Here is a 24998-nt window from a genome sequence, read left to right on the forward strand (position 1 = left end):
GAGAACTCATGAGGTCATAGGAAGAATGTGCACATTCCACAGTCAACATCCAGGATTGTAACTAAACTTGCCTCACTGCATCTCTGATGCTGCAGTGGATACGATCCTGGGGTGTTGACACATGGAATTCACACATTCTCCCTGTGACTACATTGGCTCTCCCAAGTGCTCTGGCTTCCTCCTACATGGAAACCACATACAGGTTGATAGATTTAATTGGTTGCTGTTGATAGCAAAGGAGAATTGTGAACCAGTGGGCAAATTATGGGGTTGTGAGAGTGAAAATGAGATGAGTGGATGGCTGTTCGGTGGGCACTGCTGTTGTCAACTGTGGAACGGCATGATTTTATGAAAAAAACCCATGGAACTGCAGCCATGCAGAGTGCTGTGTACTTAGGGCAGGAAGGTGGGAAGTATCAAGTCATCACCAGGCAGTCACTGAGAAGTAAAGTTCTGAAACATCGCATGAAAGTAACTCTCTAAATGGCAACCATTGCGGAATATGAAGGGATAGATTGTGTCTGCCCCATAAACTTGATACTCTGTTATATGGCGAGCTCTCCACTGGCCACCAGAGGTGCACCAAAGAAAAGGTACAAGGACTGCCTAAAGAAATCTCTTGGTGCCTGCCACATTGACCACCGCCAGTGGGCTGATAACGCCTCAAACCGTGCATCTTGGCGCCTCACAGTTTGGCGGGCAGCAACCTCCTTTGAAGAAGACCGCAGAACCCACCTCACTGACAAAAGGCAAAGGAGGAAAAACCCAACACCCAACCCCAACCAACCAATTTTCCCCTGCAACCGCTGCAATCGTGTCTGCCTGTCCCGCATCGGACTTGTCAGCCACAAACGAGCCTGCAGCTGACGTGGACTTTTTACCCCCTCCATAAATCTTCGTCCGCGAAGCCAAGCCAAAGAAAGAATCAATAACTGAGATCTTAAGTGGACTCAACTAGCTATAAGAAGTAAAACCAGTGGTTCCATATTAAATGCTGACTCTCAAAGTCAAAGTATCCTGAATACTTATTATCTATCTTTTTTATTCATTATCTCTTTCCTTACACAATTTAATATATATTATTGGAGTTGTTTTTTTATACTGACAAAGTACCTGTTTGGTTGCAGCACAAATTTTAATGCACATTGTATTTATGTGTATGACAATAAACTCATAATTTTCATTAAAGTCTAGTATCAAACATTGTAGGTAAAATTAGAACAAATTCCTTATTCACTGCCAAAGAAAAAAGATTCACAGCAAGTATTAGCCAGGAAATGATATCAGGCTTGAGTGATGCACTGTGGGAATCTTATTGATGCTTTTAGATTCTAAAGGACATAGAGAAAAAACACTAAAATACCATATAGCATCTTTTGACCTAAAAATGTCCTAGATGCTAGAGCCAATGTAGAATTTCAGAAGTGCAGTAAATTATCAACAATATGGGGCCAATTTGAAAATTGTGTTTATTTCCCTTTTAGAGATGTTGAAGAGTTTAATATCGAGTCCAAGGCATGAGGAATATACATCTGCTCTTCTTCAATACATTGCTACTGGTTCTTTTACATCTGAGAAAACTGCATCAAAGTAAAAGATCTCATTACAAGATAGAAATGTTGTCTCACTGGTGAGCTGGCAGGGTTTTGTTCAGGTTTACGGCATGGGACAAGAACCCAAAAGCCTTCCAGGAGTGGCCAGAGCACTACCAACTGAGCTGTGGACTTATTGGGAGTAATCAAACTAAATTAAACATGAGGGGGTAGAGCTCAACTACTGGGTTAGTGAAAAACCGAGACAATGTTTGCAATTGGACAAAATTCCACTTGAACCCCACTGCAGTTTGATTTAAGACAGCAGGTTCAGTAGCCAGGGAGCTAAAGTTGTCGCAAAACAGCAAGTAACAGAGCATAGAGATTGCTGAGCCACACTAATAAAGTATAAAGCATGCACAGTGGGCATAGGGCATCTTGAGTCTGATCAGAGCAAAAAGGTAAAAGGTCAAGATTAGGTGGTAAAAGTGAAGGCTGAAATTAACAGGATTAACTCCCCTTCTTGTGCTAGTACAGTTCAGTGCTTTACTTGCAAGAGAGGAGTTGGCACGCAACTCAACGTTTTTCAGGCAAGCATCCATTTAATTCACTGCAATTTTAAACTTCATTTTAAATTTGTAATCACTCAGCTCTATACATTATATTTTGCATATTTCAGTCGATCCTACAGCACTGGGGGGAGTCACGTGATGGAGTAGTGGCCGGTCGGGTAAAACCAGCCATCTCCAGAAAAAAAGTTAAGAAAAGACAAAGCTCAACAAATAGAAAATATAAGAAATAGAAGATAAAATTACAGAGAAGAGAAAGAAGATGGCACCCAAGAACCAAAAAAAAGTCACCAGAGAAGAAATAAGGCGGCCTTACCTGGACGAAAGAACAGGTAGCTGTGGTGGCGAGGAGCGCCCGATCCCTGAGGCTGGTGCCTGCCCTGCAGAGTCGCAACCTCCCGACCGGTGGACTTCAAAAATGGCTCTCAGAGCCAAATAAAAGTGCGCAACTGCACATGCACAAGGAGTCGCGCGAGCGCAGTATGCAATCAAAGGAAAAAGAAAACACCAACGGGTTTTCGACAGACAGGAAGCCCAGGAGGGGAGGCCCAACAGCAAGAGGAGGCCCAACAAAGAGATATAAGCAACTCATCAGGAAAAACAGAAGAGACACAGACACAAAGAATAGAAGAGGACACAAACACAGCTACATACACAGAAGAGGAGGAATAAGAAGACCAAGATCTTCTCAGAGAAATAGAAGGTAAAACAGATGGACAGAATATAGATAAAGCCTTTTTTGAAGAAAAAATTAGATCACTAAAAGAATGGTTATCATTAGAATTTAGTGCAATTAAAAGTTAAATGAAAAGAGCAGAAAATAAAATTCAAAGTTTAGAACTGGTCATGACAGAAATAGGGAAAAGAGTAGAGAATGTGGAAGAGCAGGAAATGGCTGTAGAAATGGAAGTAAACGACTTAAGAGAAAAAATAGAAGAAAGTGTCAAAAAAATTAAAGAGACACAAGAGTTGTTATCACAGAAAATTGAAATGTTGGAAAATTATAGTAGGTGAAACAACATAAAAATAGCGGGCCTGAAGGAGGGTGAAGAAGACAGACATGAAGGAATTTATAAAAGGATGGATCCCGAAGGTCCTGGGAACGACAGAAATGCAGGAAGAAATGGAAATAGAAAGGACACATAGAGCACTAGCTTCGAAACCGCAGACACATCAAAAACTAAGATCCATAACTGCGGGGTACTTTATGTCTTAAATGTGTTGTCATACATTAAGTGTAATAAGAGAAAGCTAAGAGATGAAAATGGGGAAAAGGGGGATGGAGGTGGCAAAGAGGTGGAAAAGATATAAGATGGCCATGTTGAACTATATGACTATAAACATTAATGGAATACATAACCAAATTAAAAGGAAGAGGCTACTAAATTTATTGAAGAAGGAAAAAATAGATATAGCATTTCTGCAGGAAACACATCTAACTGAAGCAGAACATAAAAAACTAAAGAGAGACTGGGTAGGACACGTAACAGCAGCATCCTACAATTCAAAAGCTATAGGTATAGCCACACTAGTTAACAAAAATGTACCAATCAAAATAGAGAAGGAAATAATAGATCTGGCAGGGAGGTATGCAATGATAAAGTGTCAGATATACTCAGAATTTTGGAATTTGCTCAATATATACGCACCTAATGAGGAGGATCAAAAATTTATCAGGATATTTTTTTTAAAGATTGCAGACACACAAGGAAATATATTGATAGGAGGGGATTTTAACCTTAATTTGGATCCAATGTTGGATAAAACTGGACAAAAGACAAGCAAAAAGAATAAAGTAGCCAAATTTATGGTTAAATCAATACAGGAAATGAAACTTATCGATATACGGAGGAGGCAACATCCAAGAGAGAAGGAATTTTCATATTATTCGAGTAGGCACAAAACTTACTCAAGGATTGATATGTCTTTGTTGTCAGCCCCAATTCAAGGGAGAGTTAGGAAAACTGAGTATAAAGATAGACTACTATCAGATCATTCACCCCTGTTATTAGTAATAGAACTGGAGGACATCTCACCAAGAACATATAGATGGAGGTTAAACTCCATGCAACTTAAAAGACAGAAATTTAGGGAGTTTATTGAACACCAAATTAAAACATATTTTGAAATAAACACAAAATCAGTACAAGACAAATTTATATTATGGGATGCAATGAAAGCCTTCTTTGGAGGGCAGATAAGTTATGTGACTAAGATGGAAAAGGATTACAATCGGGAAATAGAGCAGCTGGAAAGGGAGATAGTAAGTACAGAAAAGGAATTAGTGAAAAGGGATGATATAACAAAAAGGAGAGAATTGGCTGGCAAAAAAATTAAATACAAAACATTACAAATGTACAAGGTGGAGAAGAACATAATGAAAACAAAGCAAAAGTATTATGAATTGGGAGAAAAAAAATTCGTAAAATATTAGCCTGGCAACAGAACAAGCTAAAAGAACGATACTGGTATCAAGGAAAAAGGACAAATTACATATAATCCAACAAAGATTAATGAAAATTTGAAGAATTTTATGAACAATTGTATCAAACTGAGAACGAGGGGAAAGATGATAAAATAGAGGAATTTTTTGCTAAAACTGAACTGCTGAAATTGTAAGAAGTGGAACAAAACAAACTAATAAAAACATTTAAAATAGAGGAAGTACAGGATATATTAAAAAAGCTGCCAAACAATAAAAGACCAGGAGAGGATGGATTTCCAATAGAATTTTAGAAAAAATTTAAAGAGTTATTAATTCCTCCTCTCCTGGAAGTAATGAACCAGATAGACGAAACACAAAACTTGCCAGATTCATGTAAGACAGCAATAATTATAGTAATACCAAAGACGGGGAAGGATCCATTAACACCAGCATCATATAGACCAATATCTCTACTTAACTCAGATTATAAGATAATAGTGAAATTATTAGCAAACAGATTGGCCGAAGGTGTACCAAAAATAGTAAAGCAAGATCAAACTTGATTTATTAAAAAAAGACGAACCGCGGATAATGTCTGTAAACTTATTAAGCAAATTCATGCAGTTCAAGGAAATAGGAAACCAACAGTGGCTGTTGCTTTAGATGCAGAAAAAGCCTTTGACAGAGTAGAGTGGAACTACTTATTTAAAGTATTACAGAAATTCAATCTACCAGAAAAATATATTAATTGGATTAAAACATTGTATAATGGACTGTTGGTGAAGGGAAGGTTGCAGTAAATGGATATGTATCGAACCAATTTAAATTAAGTAGGTCAACTAGACAGAGATGTCCATAATCCCCCTTCATTGTTCACCTTAGCAACAGAACCTTTGGCAGAACTGAGAAGAATAGAAAATAAAATAAAAGGGATGAAAATAAAGGAGAAGGAACATAAAATCAGTTTATTTGCAGATGACATCATAGTATACCTTACAGAACCAGAAATATCAATAAAAGAACGACATAAGAAATTGAAGGAATATGGAGAAATATCGGGGTACAAGATCAACGCAAAGAAAAGTGAAGTGAATCCAATGAGTAATGCAGAATTTTAAAAAAGAATCACCATTTCAATGGCAAGCACAAGCAATCCGAATCCTCGGGATCAGGTTAGATAATAACTTAAGCCATTTGTACAAACTAAATTATCAACCACTAATAAAGAAATTGCAGGAAAATTTAGAACATTGGAAAGAATTACCGCTAACGTTGATAGGGAGGGTAAACTGCATTAAAATGAACGGGTTTCCAAGGATACAATACTTATTTCAAACATTACCAATTCCCTTAACAGAAAAATTCTTTAATGAACTAAAGATAATAATAAGGAAATTCTTGTGGGAAGGGAGGAAACCAAGGGTAGCATTAGATAAATTAACAGAGAGGTATAACCAAGGGGGTTTGCAGTTACCAAACTTTAGAAATTATTATAGAGCCACACAATTAAAGTATTTATCAGATTTTTACCAGACAAGGGAAAATCAGACTGGACTAAGATAGAACTAGATAAAATAGGGGAGAAAGTACTGGAACATATACTTTATAAGTGGGATGAAAAGTTGGTGCAATATAAAAGCTCACCAGTATTGCATCATTTACTTAATATATGGAAGAAGATACACTTAGAAAGGAAAAAAACGAATTACCAAATACCAAAATTATTATTGACGCAAAATCCACTAATCTCTTTTACAATAGGTAACCTTTCCTTTAGAGAATGGGAGAGAAAAGGAATCAAAAGAATAGAAAATTGTTTTTTGGGAAATAATTTATTAACATTTGAACAGTTGAAGTACAAATATGGAATAACTCATGGTACAATGTTTGCATATCATCAACTGAAAGCTTATTTAAAGGATAAATTGGGAAACAGATTGAGATTACCAGAAGGAAGCAGCTTTGAATATGTGATTACAGACACAATGATAATTAAAAGATTTATAATGAACATGTACATTAAGCTGCAAGATAAGGAAAAGAGGAAATAAGCTATAAACCTAAACAAAAGTGGGAAAAGGATTTAAACATAAAGATAAAAAATGAAGCATGGGAAAAGTTATTTTCTGGATCTATGAGAATACAATAAACACAAGATTACGCATGATACAGTATAATTGGTTACACAAGGTATATAATCACTCCTCAAAAATTAAAAGAATGGGATCCAACATTATCAGATAGATGTTTTCACTGTAATTAGGAAACGGGAACAACAATACATGCAATTTGGGCATGTATGAAAGTGAATATCTTTTGGGAAGAACTAAATCAGATATTAAATAAAATCACAAAAAATAAAATTATTTAAAAAATCCTACAGCACTGGTGTAATTTTTGGGCTTTAAATCTACATTCTGCGGAGGAGAGACAGGAATCAATGAGAGAAAAGAACATGATGCTGGAAAGCAAATTTTTATTTGGTTCTCACCATTGCTTCATTTTAAATACAAGTACCACAAGCAAGTGGTTCCCTGGCACTGATGGATGATACAACCCAAAAGACAATAATTTGATCCACTTTGCAATTTCGAGAGAGCTGTGCAGTTCGATCCAAATCCTGTGCTCTCTCCTCGTAGCCTTTCAGTTTTCCCTTTCAAATACTGAGATCCAGTTTGAAGCTTGTTCTATCATCATTTCATGCAGTATATTTCTGACAAGAAATTGCTGCTTCTTTTATTTACTTGCTATTGTTTCTAATTTTTTCTTTCTTTAAAAAAATATTTTAATAAAGAAATTAAACAAACAAAAAAGGTACAATTCAATAAGATGACGTGAACAATTACACAAACTAAATAAGTCATTCTGTATAACACCAATTGCATAAATAGTAAATCATATTCATAATTCACACACTTAGTATCTACATTTTTTAAAAAACCTCTAATAATGCAAAAGAAGAAAAACTCAAGCCTCTTAGCTAACCGCATTGGTATTAAAAGAAAAACAAGGTTTAAAAAAAACAAAGAACTTGGAAAAGGAAAAAGTCAGACAATTTAATTACATTGGAGTAAAATTATGAAGATAGTGAGTCATGTGACCCCATAACTTATGGAATCTTATATCTGAATTATTAATTGAATAATGATTCTTTTTCATATTCAAACATGCAGAGCAGAAGCCTTCCATTTAAGTAAAATCACATGCCTCGCCAAAAGAGATACCGTGACTCTGAATCAGAGATAAAGGAGAATCACTCCCTCCCGTTGTACTGAAGAGAGCCAGCAAAGGGTTTCATGTTAAATCTACATTGGAAATTTTTGATAGAGTATGCAAAACCTTTGACCAGTATTTTTCTAGACTAGGACAAGTCCAGAACATATGAATTAATGACGCTTCTCCCCTCTGACATCTCTCTCAAATCCTATCCTATCCAATCGCTCTTTTCAACACTCTTTAAATTATATTTTTTTTCAGAGATGGTATAGCGAGGGTACTCGAAGCTTTAAAGATCTGTTCATTGATGGATATCATGCATCATTTCAACAGATTACTGCTAAATTTAACGCCCAAATCTCAATTCTTTCGGCATTTTCTTGAATCACGTTTCTAATTTTCCAAGACAGTGAATCAAATTCTGTTGGTGAGATTTTTTTTAGCTTAAAAGCCTTCTTGTAAAGGTTTAATATCTATTATTTAAGATAAATTGTTATGTTTAAACCAGACTTTGTTAGTTAAAATCAAAAATGCTTGATAACAGGATTTAAATTTGACTATATCAGAAGTGAATTTGGACACAATTCTTAAATTGGTTAATAGCTCTTCATTATGAGCTCGACATTTTTCTAAGGCTAAATTGTCTCGCTTTTATTCCAATATGACTCCCTGGTGTAATTGTTTTATTGTCAATTGTTTTAAATCTGGTTGTTAACTGAACAGCCTTAGAATATATTTTTCCTTATTTACTCATTGTAACTATTACATAATTGAACATTTCTAAACAAATACTGTAATACAATAATCTTCTCCATTCAGAAGATAATATTCTCAGTTTTTTCATCCTATAATGCATTTGAAGTCTTTCATTCAATACAGTAGTCTTCATCTGTACCCTCTCCAACATCATAAAATCTTATCTGTGATCAGATTGAAATTCATTGCTTCAAGTTGGATCCTAACCTGTTTTCTAAAGCTTTAGGAGACCGTCAATCTCTATGTATAAAGGCAAGGTTTCTGCCTTCAGTTTTATTGATTTTACAAGGTCACCATAAATACTGGGGTCTAAATATTAGAATTCTTGAGCAACTCTTCTCACCAAGATATCAACACAGAATTACATTTTTTAAAGAAATCCTTGGGCTGTCAAAGGGCTCTTTGAAAAACCTGGGCAAATTCATGTGAAAAGTTGGAACACATTCATAGTATGAACTGTTGGTGCAATTCAGCTGCAAGACTTTTTTTTTTACTTTCTTTCCCTCTTTTTCCAAACATGCATACAGAACAGATATACACCAAGTTCATGTGCTCTGTGGACACACAGGCATGACCCTGGGCCTTCAAGTGCACACAATACCTGTCATGAATGGAAAATATAGAAACATCTGGAAGGTGCTGATCATTGTCCCATGAAGAAGGGAAGTCCAGTTAATATGCATTTTTAAAAATCTTCACTTCTATTTTCTAACAAGCAGTAGAGCTTTAAAAAGCACTATTTTCCAGAGCCCATGAGAATTGGAGAGGGCAGTGCAGAAGGTCAACTTGCTTTGCAGATGGTGATCATAAGACCCATCCTGTCCTGTAGTGCAGTGAATGGGTCGATGATGACTTGGAGCTCAGCCTCTGAACATGCACAAATGCTACATCTAAAGCAACAACTCAAAGGTATGCAAAGTTCTGAGGTGGTAAACATAAAAGCGTAAAGGAGAGAATGAAAGAAAGAAGTTTGAAATAGGAAAAGGGAGAGGGTTGGAAAAGAGAGATACTGAGAGAGAGGGAAACCGCATCCATGGGTTGAAATAGTCAGTCAATATTTTGAAATCTTTTCCCCACAGGACAAAAATGCCACACACAAGTGGATGTGAATTTAAGGTAAGGAGGAAAAAATTTAAAGGAGATGTAAATGGCAAATATTTTTATACAGAGAGTGGCAGGTGCCTGGAACAGTCTGCAGATAAAATGATAATGTTTAAGAGGGATTCTCAACAAAAGCATAGATATGAAGGGGATGGAGGAATATCTCACAAACAGCAAAGTTTTAGTTTGATTTGGACATAACATTCAGCACAGAAGGAACTTTTCTTCTGCTCTACTGTTCTACATCACTGTCATCAGATATATCTCAATCAACGAGTCAGAATAGAGAAGGGACATGGAAGGACAACAAGCTCTCCCTCAGTGTCAGCAGACTAAGGACATGCTTGTAGACTTTAGGAGAAGTAGAGCTCAGTCTCCAGTCTGCATCATACAATGGAAGTTGCAGCCTGTTTTAAATTCTGAGGGTAATCATCTCCAGTAACTTGTCTGGCCCAACTATGTCAATAGTTGAAAGTGCACCAATGCCTCTACTTCCCTCAGTGCATGAGGAACTTTGGCTGCCTCCCTGTCTCTTGACAACCTCTACAGGTGCACCATTGAAAGAATCCTGCCAAGTACGCAAATGGAAACTGCTCCACCCAAGACCACAAGAAACTGCAGAGTGTGTGAATGCATCTCAGAACCTCATACAACAGTCTCTAACTTCCCAACTCCATTCTGTTGCCTTGGAAAGGCAGTCAAATATTAAATGACTCATCCCACCCTGGCCACACTCACTTCACCCCAATCCAGTGGTTCTCAACCTTTTTCTTTCCACTCACATATCACTTTAAGTAATCCCTATGCCATAGGTGCTCTGTGATTAGTAAGAGATTGCTTAAGGTGGTATGTGGATGGAAAGAAAAAGTTTGAAAACCACTGTTTTAATTGTACCTAATTGACTCGTCATGTGCACGGTTTCATAACTCCAAAGGAAATCGGGCCAATGACTTTTTTTCAAGAAAAATATTTCAGTATCAATTGGGTCTAGAGCAGTGATTCTCAACCTTCCCTTCCCACTCACATACCACCTTAAGCAATCCCTTACTAATCACAGGGCACCAATGGCATAGGGATTACTTAAAGTGGTATGAGGGGAAAGAAAAAGGTTGAGAACGACTGCTCCAACCCCTCCACCTGCCAGGAAGAAGAGTCACAAGTGTGAGATTACAAAAATCAAGGACAGCTTCTGTCCTGCTGTTACCAGATCCCAAATGATCTTCATTCTCGTCACTATTACCGTTGCTCGGTTTTAACTGATCCCTATAACTCAGTACTGTGTTTCGCTGCTGTACTCTGTACGGGTTGACAAACAAGACTGTTTGGAAAACGGACTTCTTACTGTACTTCAGCATACGTATCAATAAACTTTAACTTGAAAGTTTAGAGACAAAATAATTCCTATTTTAAAAATTTTCCTGACTTTTTAGCTCATTTGCTGGACAGTTCAAACCTCCCACTAATGCTACTGTGAAGCAGAAACCATAAAGTACCCAAAAGCATTCTGGGGGAGACCAGCCAGAGAAGAATAGGTCTCTTCTAGATGGAAAAATCATGGAAACGAATTTCAGCTTGTGCAAGAATTGACACCTCACATGAACAAAAGTCTAACAAAATCTTGACAGCAGTACAGTATATTCTGTAGTAATTTCAATGCCTCTTTGCGGATGGTGGCAGAGAACTCACATGGGCTGAGATTAGATTAGGACACCAGCACAGCAACAACATTACCTCTTTCAGTGAGCATGTCAAACCCCATGTGAGCATGTGAGTCCTAGGACTCACTACCAACCAGAAACTGAACTGGAGCACCACACTGCCATAAGAGCAGGTCAGAGGCTCAGGATCCTGTGGTGAATAACTCACCTCCAAATTCCCCAAAGCCCATTCACCATTTCCAAGACTCAGGTTGGAAGGGCAGCTTCAGCAAAACTCAAGAAACACATCACCATACAGGATACAGCAGCTCGTTTGATCGTTTCACACCCCCCCCACCCACTCACTCCACCAATGCGCAGGAGCAGTTGTTTGTCCCTCTACAAGATATGCTGCAACAACACCACCTTCCAAACCCACCACTACTTCCAGCCAGGCAGCAAAAGTATGGGGACACCACTAATGGAAGTTGCCTCCAAGCCACCAACTATCCTGACTTGGAAATATATCACCGTTCCTCTGGGTCAACATGCTGGAACCCCCTCCCTAACAGCATTATGGGGTTCCCCACATTCAAATACAGCAGTGGTTCAAAAAGGCAGCTCTCTACCACCTTCTCAAGGATAATCACAACCTCTTCCTACTGCTACCTTCAGGCAGAAGATACAGAAACCTAAAGTCCAACACCCCTCGGTTTAAGAACAGTTTATTTCTAATTTTTGACAGGCTCATGAACCTCTCCTTGTTACAGTGATCAGGGACTTCTCATACACCACAAAAGGACTGTCTGCTCGAAAATAATCCTACTTTTTCCTTGCACTATGACAACTGTAAATATTTATTCCTATCTTTTGCATTTATTTACTCTTTCTAATTTAATATATACTATTGATGTTCTTTTTATAAAGTACCTGCTCAGCTGCAGCAAGCCAGAATTTCAGTGCATATGTACGTGAACGACAATAAACTCATTATCTTGAGTAATGGCCCATTTTCTGGTTCAGTTTGTGAAACCCACATCCTTTGAATGAATATATAAAATATTTCTCTAAAGTCATCAGTCCTAAAGGATATATGAATAGTTATAGTTCAGGCAACTTTGACAAAGCATTTAATTTTGGCCTTTGGAAAATTAAATTTTCCACCATTTAATTTTGGCCTTTTACCATTCTTGAACAACGTTTTAATTCTGGCCTGTGTTTCACATTTGTGTTCCAGTTTGTTCTCAGTCTTTTTCTTCTTCATCCAACCACAGAACCCCTCAGATTGTACTCATTAAGGCCCTTGTCACAAGACTACATCATTATACCTCTTCTCCACCAAACATTACAATTTTGAGCACAGCTTGCCCCCGCTCCAGTTTCGTGGGCTTTGAGGTGGCTAGCGAGGGCTACTGGGGACCAAGACACTGCGTCAGAAGTGAGGTGAGAGGCACTTGATGGGGTGACGCTCCTCTTCTTCCCTGCCTTTGTGTACGCATCCAATACTGCCTGGAGGTTTCAACACCATCCTGACGGGACCACTTGCTTTAAAGTAGTTAAAGGTTCATAATAGAAACCCCAATCTCTCCCTTCCTCCAGCTCTCCACCTCCTTCCCTACCTCCCTCTCTCCTCTCTCTCTATCACTTCTCAGCTTCTTTCTCGCCTATCCTCCCACCTGTATCCACCTATTAACTTTTACTTGCTAGCCTGTGCTCTTCCCCCTCCCACTACCTTTTTATTCACGCATCTGCCTCTTTTTCAACACTCCCTATGAAGGGCTCAGGTCCAAAATAGACCGCCTTTTGCTTTCTATGAATACTTCACAGCCTGCTGAGTTCCTCCAGCACTGCACTAGACCCCAGCATCTGCAGACTTAATCTCAGTTGTATTTCTGGTGTCTGAGTGAGTGCTCATGCTACCATCCACAGAGATACACTGAATTAACAGCAGAATATTCTGCTTGTCCTTTAATTTTCACTTTAATGTGGCTACTTGACCAGATTTTTTTCCAGCTTTGTTGTTTGCCCAATGGTAATTTAAAAAATAAATTACTGCCCACTTCTGTGTGGGTTGCTGCAAGATATTTAAAGTGCACTACTTTTCTTGCTATTCATTACTAATTGTTTTATAGATGCAGATGACTGTTCATTGCCACACAGGCTTCCATTCCATTTTCACATTTCTGTTATTTCTTCAAGCTTTTCTACACTTCCAGCTGATAATCAGGACAAATTTATTTCTGAGAGACTTCTTAACCTCAGTCATGAGGACAACACGCAACAGGCTTGAGTTACAAATAGCAAAAGGAAAATCTAGAATCTGCTCTGAAAGCTGCTTCAATCACCACAACTCTTGTTCAAAGTTCATTTACTTCAGAAAAAGCTTTGGACAAGTTGTAGCAAAAAGCACATGCTGACAATAAGAATAAACATAAGCTCCACAATAAGCCTTCCATAGAAAAAGTAGATTCAAAATTTCATTTCATGTGCACAAAAACATTGAAAAACTACTTTACAAGAATTAGGAGCAGAAGTCGGCCATCCAGCCCATCGAACCTGCTCCGCCATTCAATGAGATCGTGGCTGATCTGATAACAGGCTCATCTCCACCTACCTGCCTTTTCCCCATATCCCTTCATCCCTTAATTAAAAAGTCTATCCAACCTTGTTCAAAATATATTTACTGAGGTGGCTTCCACTGCTTCACTGAGCAGTGAATTCCATAGATTCACAACCATCAGGGAAAAGCAGTTCCTCCTCAACTCTGTTCTAAATCTACTACCCTGGATCTTGAGGGTATGTCCCCTAGTTTTAGTCTCCCCCACCAATGGAAACACTTGCCTACCTCTATCTTATCTAAACCTTTCATAATTTTATGTTTCAATGAGATTTCCACTCATTCTTCTAAATTCCAGTGAATGCAGTCCCAGACAACGCAATCTCCTCATAGACTAACCCCCTCATCTCTGGAATCAACCTGGTGAATCTCTTCCTGCACTGCTTCCAAAACCAGTACATCCTTCCTCAACTTGGAGACCAGAATTGTATGCAATACTCCAGATGAAGCCTCACCAGTACCTTGTGCAGTTGCAGCAGCTATTTTCTTTTGCCTATCCTGTAAAGGTACAGAAAGAGACACAATTTGTCCACTGCTCTTATCACGAAAATAAGAGAAGCTAAAGAGAGTTCCTTCAGAGAGAGTGTCAATTAATCCTGCCACCTCCTCTGACGCTGCTGTCTCCTGCACCCCCATAACCCCATAGCCTACTGTCCATTCTGAGCTTCAGGGATCCAAGTCAACCTACTAGGCCCCTGTTTCCGAACCCCAAAAGTGATTCAGAAACTGTCAGCACCCAAGATCTCTGCTTGCCATCAGCACCCTGATGAATCCTGGTCCTTATACCTGGTTCCCAGAAACCAGTCTTCAGCAACTCCCAGCCTGGTGTGAGATCTTTGTCTGTATTTGGCCTGTATTGGCCAACTGGTGTCATTTTCTACACTGTAGGGTCCTCTCCCAGACTTCTTCTTGGCATGGGGGTGATCTCCTTTGCTGAACCACTGTTTTCCCTGAGCCCCCAACCATTGAGATCTGGGCTGACGAATGTGGGTGTCACCATCTTGGGCGCCAAACCTCAGTTAATCATTGATGAAACAATTGTCACAGGCCCCATTCTACAGGTGGTATAAACCTGTATGAAGCTACTGGGTTTGGTAGCTGGGAATTAAGACCCCATGGAGGTGTGGAAGAAGATGTGTTTCCACCCCCCTGCTCCTCCCAGGTCTGCGTCAGTGGCAGCGCTGCCATTGCAACTTTGCCATCTTGAACATCAAGTGCTACAGTAGTTTACATCATTCATTAGTTTTGTTTAAAACAGGTTGAAAACTGGCCCTTTGGCTAAATTTGCTCATGCTAACCAAAATGTCCAACCCATACTTGTCCCAACTACCTGCCCTGGCCCATATCCCTCTCAACCCATCCTATGTTGGTGCCTGGAATGTGTTGCCAAGGATGGTGGTGGAGGCTGACGCATTGGGGGCATTTAAGAGACTCTTGGTCACATGGATGAAAGAAAAATAAGAGGGTTATGGATTATGGAGGGTTTGGTACTATTTTTTAGGAAGGAATATATGGGTTGGCACAACATCAAGGGCCAAAGGTTATGTACTGTGGTGTAATTTTCATGTTATCCACATATCCCATCCAGATGCTTCTTAAAGTTGCAATAGTACTTGCTTCAACTACCTCCTCCATAGTTTGTCCTATACACCCACCACCCTCTGTGTAAAGAAAAAAGTTATCCCTCTTCTGACTATCCATCCCATAGGATGATGATGGTTTCTTTCAGTTTGTGGGGTTTGATATGAGGATACCCACTCCTCAGAAAGGAACATCATGTGTGTGAATGGATTTTATGTAAGAAGGGGGTTGCACGGTCCAGACTCACCCTTTAGACATCCCTTCCTGGATCCAGCGCCATGGTGAGGTCCAAGATGGCTGGGGGAAGTTTTGTTGCAGTGAATGTCCAGATCAAGCTTCGATGCAAGGGATGCCCTTTCTGCGCTTCACGACACGTGTTTTCCAGATGCCTGTTGGCCCTACAAGAGGTTTTGTCCACCCTTTGACAGGTCTTGTTTTTCATCCAGCATGGTGTCTAACCAACCTCTGCACCAGGCAAACCTGGTGGGGGAGCCTGTTTAGTCACTGACCATCTGACAGGTAGTACTGAGTTACATGGTACCAGCAGCACTCAGACAAGTGACCTAACCCCTCAGGTTCCTGTTAAATCTCTTCCCTTAAATCCATCTTCACTGGTTACCAATTCCCCTACTCTGGGCAATGACTCGGTGCGTTCACCCAATCTATTCCTCTCATGATTTTGTACATCTCTATGAGATCTGGAACAAAATATGTCAGGTATCTTTAAGAACCTCACAAAAATAGCAGTGGTCAGAAGATAAGAAATTAACTGCTTTTACTGATAACAATGATTGCACTGTAGAATTGCATTGAAGAGCAGATCCTAATAGACAACTTTGAAGGTGGAATGTGACTTAATTACAACATGGAAAATGTGGCAGTTTTTGTGATGAACATGGACATAGGAATTGATAAAGGAAGAAGGTCTCTTCAGATGCCCCTCCCTGCACTCCAGCAAAACTTAACTTCAAATTTCCATCCCCAATCCTCTATCCAATCAGGTGCTGGAGAAAATCAGCAGGTCATCCGGCATCCGTGAAGACAATCAACGTCTCGGCCTGAGCCCTTTGCCTTAATGTTTTAAGCTTCAGGTCTTCGAAAAGAGTTGACAAAGAAAACGTAAATTAAGTGAAGCTCATTTAACTTTAGGGCTTTTAACTATAGTTAACTTATTCTATACTCTTACTAAACACACTTTTTTCATGTACAGGCAGGAAATTACTGATTGCTCACCTATTAATGACTGCACATTAATTCCATGTAGTTAGTAAGTGAGAAAGTGATTGTATACAGAGTTCTTATGTAAGTAGATGCATTTTCTGCAATATCCTGTACTAATAAGACATTGCAGAAAATGCATCTACAGGATTCTTCAGGATGGAGCGGCTCATTGAAAATGTAATACATGGCTGACAACTACAAAATTCTTCTGCACAGAGTGGTTCAGGGTATGGCCAAAGTCCATGGGCTGAGGGTGGGTGCAGTGGGAAACACAATGCTCATGGTTAATCAGAATCTTAAGGATCTGGTGGGAACTAAATGGCAGGGAAGGGCCAATGGGTTTGGGACCTGATTGGACAGAGGGTGGGGATTGAAAACGTAAAGTTAAAATTTGCTGGAGTGCAGGGAGGGACACCTGGAGAAAGCCACAGTGCCAATAAATAGCACCAAACTCCACTGAACAGGACCTGCTAAAATCATGTCATCCATGTACATTGCTCTCAATGTCAGCAAGACCATTTTGAATTTTAGGCAGGAGTGTCTGAGGGACCACAAACTTGTCCTCAGTGATGAGATATTGGTGAGAGGGTCAGTCCATATGTCAGAAAAGCTCTCCTAAAGCCAGCACATCGAGGAAAATGTGAAGAAGGCACATCAATGACTCTACTGTTTAAGTCTGAGGAGATTTAGCATATTGTCATATTACTTAACATCTAGATTTAATGAGCAGAAAAGATAATGAAGAAATAATGGATGTGTGGCCTACTTGGACTTCCAGGAGGCTTTTGATAAGGCTCCTGGGAAGACATCAGTCATGATTTAAATGGCAGGCTGGATGGGTTGAAAAGCTCTATTCTAATCCTATCTCTTCTCTGGTTCTACAAAAGAGTGTGAAAAATTAAAGACTGATAGGAATGCAATGTGATGGACAAAACAGGTTGTCTGAATGGAAACAAAGAGTGAAATACCAAGTGACAGGCAGTGATTAGTGAGGTACTGCTGGGATCAGCACTGAAACCCAAGCTATTTACAATATGAATTTCACAATGGAAGAAAGAGGAGCAGGAGTCAACCATCCATTCCGTCAAGCCTGCTCTAGCACTGAATAAGATCATGAATGATCCGGCCATGGACTCAGCTCCACCTAACTGCTCCCCATAACATTTCATTCTCCTACTGTGCAAAAATCTATCAAACTGTGACTTGGATATATTTCATGAGGCACCTCTTCTGCTTCTAAAGAGTCTTCCTTTGATTCTGAGGCTGTGCTCTCCCATCCTATTCTCTCCCACTACTGGAAACATCTCATCTACATCCACTCTACCCAATACTTTCCATATTCGGTTGTTTTTAATGGGATCTCTGTCATCATGCTTATAAACTCCAGCCCAAGAGCCATCAAACACTGCTCATACAATAACCCTCATATCCTCTAGATCATTCTATGCCCTCTCCCATGCCAGCATATCCATCCTAGATATGGCAACCAAAACTGCCCACAATACTCCAATGGTGGTCTAAAACTTTATAAAGCCTCAGCATTTTATCTTGGCTTTTTCATTCGTCCTCTCTGCCTTCTGCAGAGATCGCTCCTTCCCTACTGATCATCCCTTTGACACCTATCCCTGCTCCACTTGTGCCCACACGTTCTCAAATACCGTTGCATTTGCCTTCCTTACTACTGACTAAACCTGCATGTTAACCTTTAGGAAATTCTGTATTGGGACTCTCAATCCCTTTGGATCTACTTTTTCTGAATTCTTTCCCCAGTTAGAAAATACTCAACACCTTTATTCCTTCTCTCAGAACATAGGACCATATGCTTCCCTATGCTGTTTTCCATCTGCCACTTCTTCGCCAATTCTCCCAACCTGAAACCCAAGCTATTTACAATATGCTTCCTCAACACCACCTGCCCCTCCACTTATCTTTATATCATCCACAAGTGTTTCCAGAAAGCCAACAATTCCATCATCCAAATCATTAGCACATATCGTGAAAAGCAGTGGACCCAACCCAAACCACTGCAGAGCACCGCTGGTGATCGGTAGGCAGCCAGAAAAGGCTGATATTCTGCATTAGCTGAATATCCGGATCCATCTCCTCGTTTACCTACTCCCAATTCTTATTTTTCTCTCCTACTATCCTTCTCCATTCCAGTAGTCTCTCCCTCTACCTGTCTCTTCATCTTTCTCAGCTTTTGTCCCTATCATCTATCCCTCTCTTTTTTTTCTCCCCCTATTGATATACTTGATATCCCAGGCAGAATATAAGGGGTTGTTCCTCTCATTTGCCCAGTGGATGAGGTTGGAAGAGATGCATGTGAATCTTTGAAGGATGTAACTAGTGGATAAGGAGCAGAGTCTGTGATGGGGGCAAAAGGTAATGGATTTAGGCTGTCCAGTGTTTAAATATTAAAAAATGCATTCAGCTCATTTAAAATTAAACTCATTCATGTGCCTAGTAGATGGGCAAACAAAATAGATGACCAACAATTTTTTTTTCCTTTAGATAGCCATGATGAGCCAAAGAACAACAATTAGTTTGAATTAGACTCTTATTTACTCATTTGGCCTCCAGATTGAACAACCTCGCTTTAATTCTGCCTCCCTTATCCCACACTATGAGGCACAATATCGTTTAGGTGCTCGAGTTAGAAACACAGGAAATTTTCGATTTACTCCATCTAAAATACCCCCACAAGGGACATTTCTCAGAAACCATAGCCAAACTCTCAATTTGCTAAAACCAGAAACCATAAGCATAGTCATTAACAAGCAGCAAAACTGCTATGTAGTTTGCTGTAGTTACAATCACCTTTGTTGCCAGGAGATCAAAACAAAACACAGCAACTCATTTTCAAATTTGGATTCTCTCAGCCTAGAGAAAGAGCTAAAATGTCAGCTTTACAGACACAGGGAAAATGAAATACAGTATATCCTTATGCTAATGTTATCAGCCTCACTTGTTAATCCATTTAAGATTACAATGACATTTTTGCATCAATATGGAAAGAAATATAATGAAATCCAAAAATATGAGAAACAAAGGACTTCCCCGCTGGGTTTGTTTATTTCTCCTGCACTCTTGACCAGAGCACCACTGCATGTTTAAAACAACCGTCTGGCAGATCTTAAAACTTCATTTTAGTACACTTTATGTGCTTTGCATTCAGGGCTAGCTTTCATCTATTTTGTTATTACTGCAAAAGCAATTTTCAAAAAGAATGTTCCTCACTTACCATAAGCAAGCATAGCTTGGCGTCGTGAGATGAGTCATTGAATCATGTCAGGTTCAGCTTATTACAAGCTTGAATCATATATTCAGATCTCTATGCTTTTAGTTCAACTACTGTTCTTTGTCAGAAATCAAGATGGCCACTGATAGAGTCAACCTTTCTGTTTGATAACTGTTTACAATAACTGTTTATTTTAGGATATAACATTTGCTGCTAACACTAAATAACGTGGCCAGTTGACAAGTCAATGGGATCGACGGAGTTATGTACCAATTAAAAATATGCAGCTAAGGGACAGCTGATAAGTAGTTAGAGGAGAATTGTGTGGTTATTATAACACACACCAATAAATTTTCTTTTTTAAGATATACAGGATGGCAACAGGCTCTTCCGGCCCATGAGCCCATGCTGACCACTTTTTTCTTTCTTCTTTGGCTTGGCTTTACGGACGAAGATTTATGGAGGGGGTAAAAGTCCACGTCAGCTGCAGGCTCGATTGTGGCTGACAAGTCCGATGCGGGACAGGCAGACACGGTTGCAGCGGTTGCAGGGGAAAATTGGTTGGTTGGGGTTGGGTGTTGGGTTTTTCCTCCTTTGTCTTTTGTCAGTGAGGTGGGCTCTGCGGTCTTCTTCAAAGGAGGTTGCTGCCCGCCGAACTGTGAGGCGCCAAGATGCACGGTTTGAGGCGATATCAGCCCACTGGCGGTGGTCAATGTGGCAGGCACCAAGAGATTTCTTTAGGCAGTCCTTGTACCTCTTCTTTGGTGCTCCTCTGTCACGGTGGCCAGTGGAAAGCTCGCCATATAACACGATCTTGGGAATGTGATGGTCCTCCATTCTGGAGACGTGACCCACCCAGCTCAGCTGGATCTTCAGCAGCGTGGATTCGATGCTGTCGGCCTCTGCCATCTCGAGTACTTCGATGTTAGGGATGAAGTTGCTCCAATGAATTTTGAGGATGGAGCGGAGACAATGCAGGTGGAAGCGTTCCAGGAGCCGTAGGTGATGCCGGTAGAGGACCCATGATTCGGAGCCGAACAGGAGTGTGGGTATGACAACAGCTCTGTATACGCTTATCTTTGTGAGGATTTTCAGTTGGTTGTTTTTCCAGACTCTTTTGTGTAGTCTTCCAAAGGCGCTATTTGCCTTGGCGAGTCTGTTGTCTATCTCGTTGTCGATCCTTGTTGTAAACTACACCCCCGGTACATTTTGAAGGGTGGAAAGAAACCGGAGCCCACGGGGAAAATCCATGCAGACACAGGAAGAACGTACAAACTCCTTACAGACAGCATGGGATTCCGATCGCCAGCACTGTAACAGTCTTGCGCTAACTGCTACACCAACCACGTGGCCCCAACCGTACTTAAAATGTGATTTTGTTACTTCAAATATACAATCTCTTTTACTGTTGTCCTTGTATTTACCTGTCTCATAGCATGCAGCATCCCTTCCACTGAGAATTATAAGACAGACACCCCTCCAAACTACCCTAATTTGTACAACTCAAGGACACCACCAGAGATCAAATGTAAATTAGGATCAATAAATCAAATCTTGACATCAAAGAGATTTCAAAAATCATGAGCCCATGGATCTGTGAATTTAATCAGATTCCTACACTGTGGTGTTTGGTTCAGTGGTAAACATGAGGCCAAGATATTTGAACGACACAGCAGCACAGATACTGCATTTTCCTGCAGAGGTCCCATTGTCCTGAGGTCTGCCCTCCAGGCAGGATAGATCTGGAGCAAGTCAAGAGGCTTGGAAAATGAATGGGCGAAGTTGGGTGCCAAGAGAAAGGTCGATGGAAAAACAATTTATTATTTATTTGTTAGCTTGAAGGCAAGGGTGGCCAAACCACAGCTCATGAGCCACATGCAGCTCTTTGACATATAATATGCGGTTTGCAGAAATATGCTGCCTGAGACAGGAATCATATGAGCCGTTGCTCGCAATGGTAGTGTTGGAGGGCATGGCTTGCGATTGAAAATATTTGGTATGTATACTGTAAATACGAGTAATAGTCGACCACTCCCCTCCCCTCTCCTCGCCTTGGCTGCCCTCCCTCCAGAGACCCCATAGCCCTGACCTCAGACCGTCAACTCGGTGGCAGCCACCAGCCCACACAAGCTCTCGTCATCCCAGCTGCCCTCCCATCCAAGTAGCTGGTGCCTCAACCGTGGATTCTCACCCATGACCCAACTGCCTGTTCCCTGAGCTCCTGATACCACCCACCCCTGCCACAGACTTGCCTTCCCGCCCGCCCATCAGAGCTCCAGACACCACAAACGATGCAGGAACTGTGGTCAAAATAGTAAGCATGTAATAGTTGGTATGTGTACTTTTTGATTATTAAAACTAATACAAATTAGCAGTTTAAAAACTGCATACATATATTTTTAAAATATTTATAGTAATATAATCATTCCCTCAGAGGCTGGTGGAGAAGCTGTCCTCACTGAGATTCAACACCCCTCTCAGTAACTGGATTCTGAACTACGAAACAGAAAGACCACAGTCTGTCCGGATTGGTAGCAGAGCGTCATGCACCATCATGTTAAGCACAGGAGCACAAAAGGCCTGTGTGCTCACTCCACTCGTGTTAATGCTACATAACCAGATCCAGCTCCAACAGAGTCATCACAACAGTAGTTGGCTTCATCAGCAACAACTATGAGTCACACTATCGAGAAGAGGTGGAAAATCTCACGATATGATGCAAGAATAACAACCCAAGCCTCAACGTGGACAAGAGAAAGGAAATGATCGTGGAGTTCAGAGGACTAGGAATGACCACCCTCCACTGCACATCAATCACTCAGTAGGGGAGAGAGTAGGAAGCACCAAGTTCCTTAGAGTCCATTAACGCGTGACCTATCGTGGACAAACATCTCCTCATTTGTCAGGAAAGTGAAACAGTGACTCCACTTCCTGAGAAGACTGAAGGTTACTGGCCACCATCAGGTAACCCTTTGACAAAACCTCTATTGCGAGCACCTTGTCCAGCTTCATCAGTGTGATGTGGGCGCTGTAGAGAATTGGATTGGAGGTCAATCCACAGGACCATAAGAGTGACAGGGAGAATCATTGGGTTCTCCCTCCCGTCATCCACATGATAGACCAGGATAATTGTCTGAAGAGGGGGCGCAAAATTGTTAAGGACCCCTACCACCCTGCACACATCTTTTAACTACTGCTGATGGGAAAGAAATACAGGACTATCAGAGGTGGCGGCACCACCATGATGAGGAACAGCTTCTTCTCATAGGCAGCGAGAAGGCTGAATGACCAAACAAACTGTTCACACCAACCATCTGAAATGAATATTCACCAAACAATATTTATTTATTTTTATACGTGTACATTTGTCCTGCGCATGTATTATTTTTCTATATGTGTGTACGTCTGGTTTGTGTGTCTGCACATTTTGCACCGAGGACCAGAGAATGCTTTTATTGTTGGGTTGTACTTGGACAATCAGATAATAACCTTGAACTTAATTGCAGGTTAGTTTTTAATCTGTTAAATGTAAAAAAAAATATTACTGAATGTCTGTGAATTCAAATACACTCACAAACATTCATCCTCCATGGATGCTGTCTGGCCTGCACTTGAGCTCCTCATGATTTACTCAGTAACTAAGAAAGCCTCAACAGCCAGCAAGATGAGATGGGTGACTGCTGTCATCTGTTGAGTGAGTGCAGCCAACTACTTGTATTACCTCCAATCATGCTGAAGTTCTGGGAAATGCACACACGACCAGATTGCACAAAGGCAGCCATATCAGAGGGTGAGGATCTGCCCCTTTTATGCCACATGGCCTCTGACCCACACCACGCCCCCAGCTAAATAAAGAGGAGTCCACAATGAATGCCTGGCTTCGTTCACTTTGGAGCAACAGTGGTTGAGGAATGAATTTAAATTTAGACAAAGTCTCGAGCCCATGCCACCCAATTACACCAAAAACCCCCTTACGTTTTGAAGGTACATGAGATTGGAAGCTAAGCAGAGGGAAGTTGTTCCCATGAGCATATGGTTTATGCATCAGATGGCAAGATTTAAAGTTTTGAACAAAAAAATGCAAGGAATAAAGCTCTTTCCGATGTTTCTGTTGATTATACCCACAGGATGCATGTCCATTTGCAGCTCCTGGCAGACTGAATAGAACACTGGACCCACGACAGAGTTTCTGGGATGCAGAAAATGTGGTATCTCAGTGCTCTAACCTTCCCCAACTGCAACTGTGAATATTTCTTTATCTTTTTATTTTTTTGTCTTGGCATATTCTGGTCATTTGTGGTTGGTGTATCTTACATACATGTACTGCTGCAGCAAATAAAAATTTTAGGGCATCTGTACATTGCAATTATGTATACAATAAACACTAATCTCATTATTGAGTTGGTCATGCTGCAGGTGCAGTAAAAGAAGAAATGGGTGATCACAGGGAGGCCAGACAGAGAAACAGTATGGGCTACTGCTGGGTGGATGGAAACAAGTTTGTGGCATCTCAGAGGACTTTGTTGCACAGAAAGGGAGAAATAAGATTAGGGGAGTGATCATGTCAGGGGATTCCATCTTGAGGTAGGAGCAGATAGGCTCTGACTGCTAGTGAGACTCCAGATAGCATGTGGCCTCCCTGGTGTCAGAATCTAGGATGGCTCATAGTGACTGCAGGACATTCTGAATGGAAGGGTGAATACCAGCTGTTATGCCAAATATTGGTAACAATTACATAAGGAAAAGATCCTGTGTGTGTTGAGGAAGCAAGGTTGTAGAGTAGGACCTTGAAGGTTGTAATCTCTTGATTGCTTCGAGTGTTCATGAGCTAGCTGGTGATGAAGGTTAAGCTGGATGAAACTGTGGATGAAGATTTGATGTAAAGAGGATAGAATTGAGGTTCTGGATCTTTGGGACCAGTTCTGGGATAGGTATAAACTGTTCAAAAGGGATATGCTGTACATAAACCAAAACAGGAACAACATCCAAGCAGTTAAACAGGAAAGTCTGCAACACATAAAAGTGCTGGAGAAATTCAGCAGGTCACACAGCATCCTCAGGAAGTAAAAAGTAATAAACTTTTCAGACCTGAGCTCTTTGTCAAG

The 24998-nt window shown here is 40.4% G+C and overlaps 1 protein-coding gene and 1 long non-coding RNA gene across 10 annotated transcripts in view; one reads left to right on the top strand and one right to left on the bottom strand.

Annotated features, from left to right (window-relative positions):
• Positions 1-1591, top strand: part of LOC138761233 (uncharacterized) — a 58096-nt gene extending 56505 nt beyond the window's left edge. For both annotated transcript variants that reach the window (XR_011356203.1, XR_011356204.1), the window contains one exon: positions 1485-1591. This is a non-coding gene — a long non-coding RNA (uncharacterized lncRNA). The remainder of the gene's footprint in view (positions 1-1484) is intronic.
• The window catches only part of cabin1 (calcineurin binding protein 1), a 570396-nt gene that overhangs the window by 173781 nt on the left and 371617 nt on the right, over positions 1-24998 (bottom strand). Inside the window, exon 32 of one of the 8 annotated variants that reach the window (XM_069933022.1) lies at positions 6679-7296. The exons of the other annotated variants lie outside the window; for them this stretch is intronic. Within the exon in view, the coding sequence (XP_069789123.1) occupies positions 7267-7296 (30 nt within the window). The 3' untranslated portion in view covers positions 6679-7266. Of the gene's footprint in view, positions 1-6678; positions 7297-24998 lie in introns of those variants that run through there. 8 annotated transcript variants of the gene reach the window in all.

This window comes from Narcine bancroftii, chromosome 4 (genome assembly GCF_036971445.1).
Source record: "Narcine bancroftii isolate sNarBan1 chromosome 4, sNarBan1.hap1, whole genome shotgun sequence".
NCBI classification, from domain to species: domain Eukaryota; kingdom Metazoa; phylum Chordata; class Chondrichthyes; order Torpediniformes; family Narcinidae; genus Narcine; species Narcine bancroftii.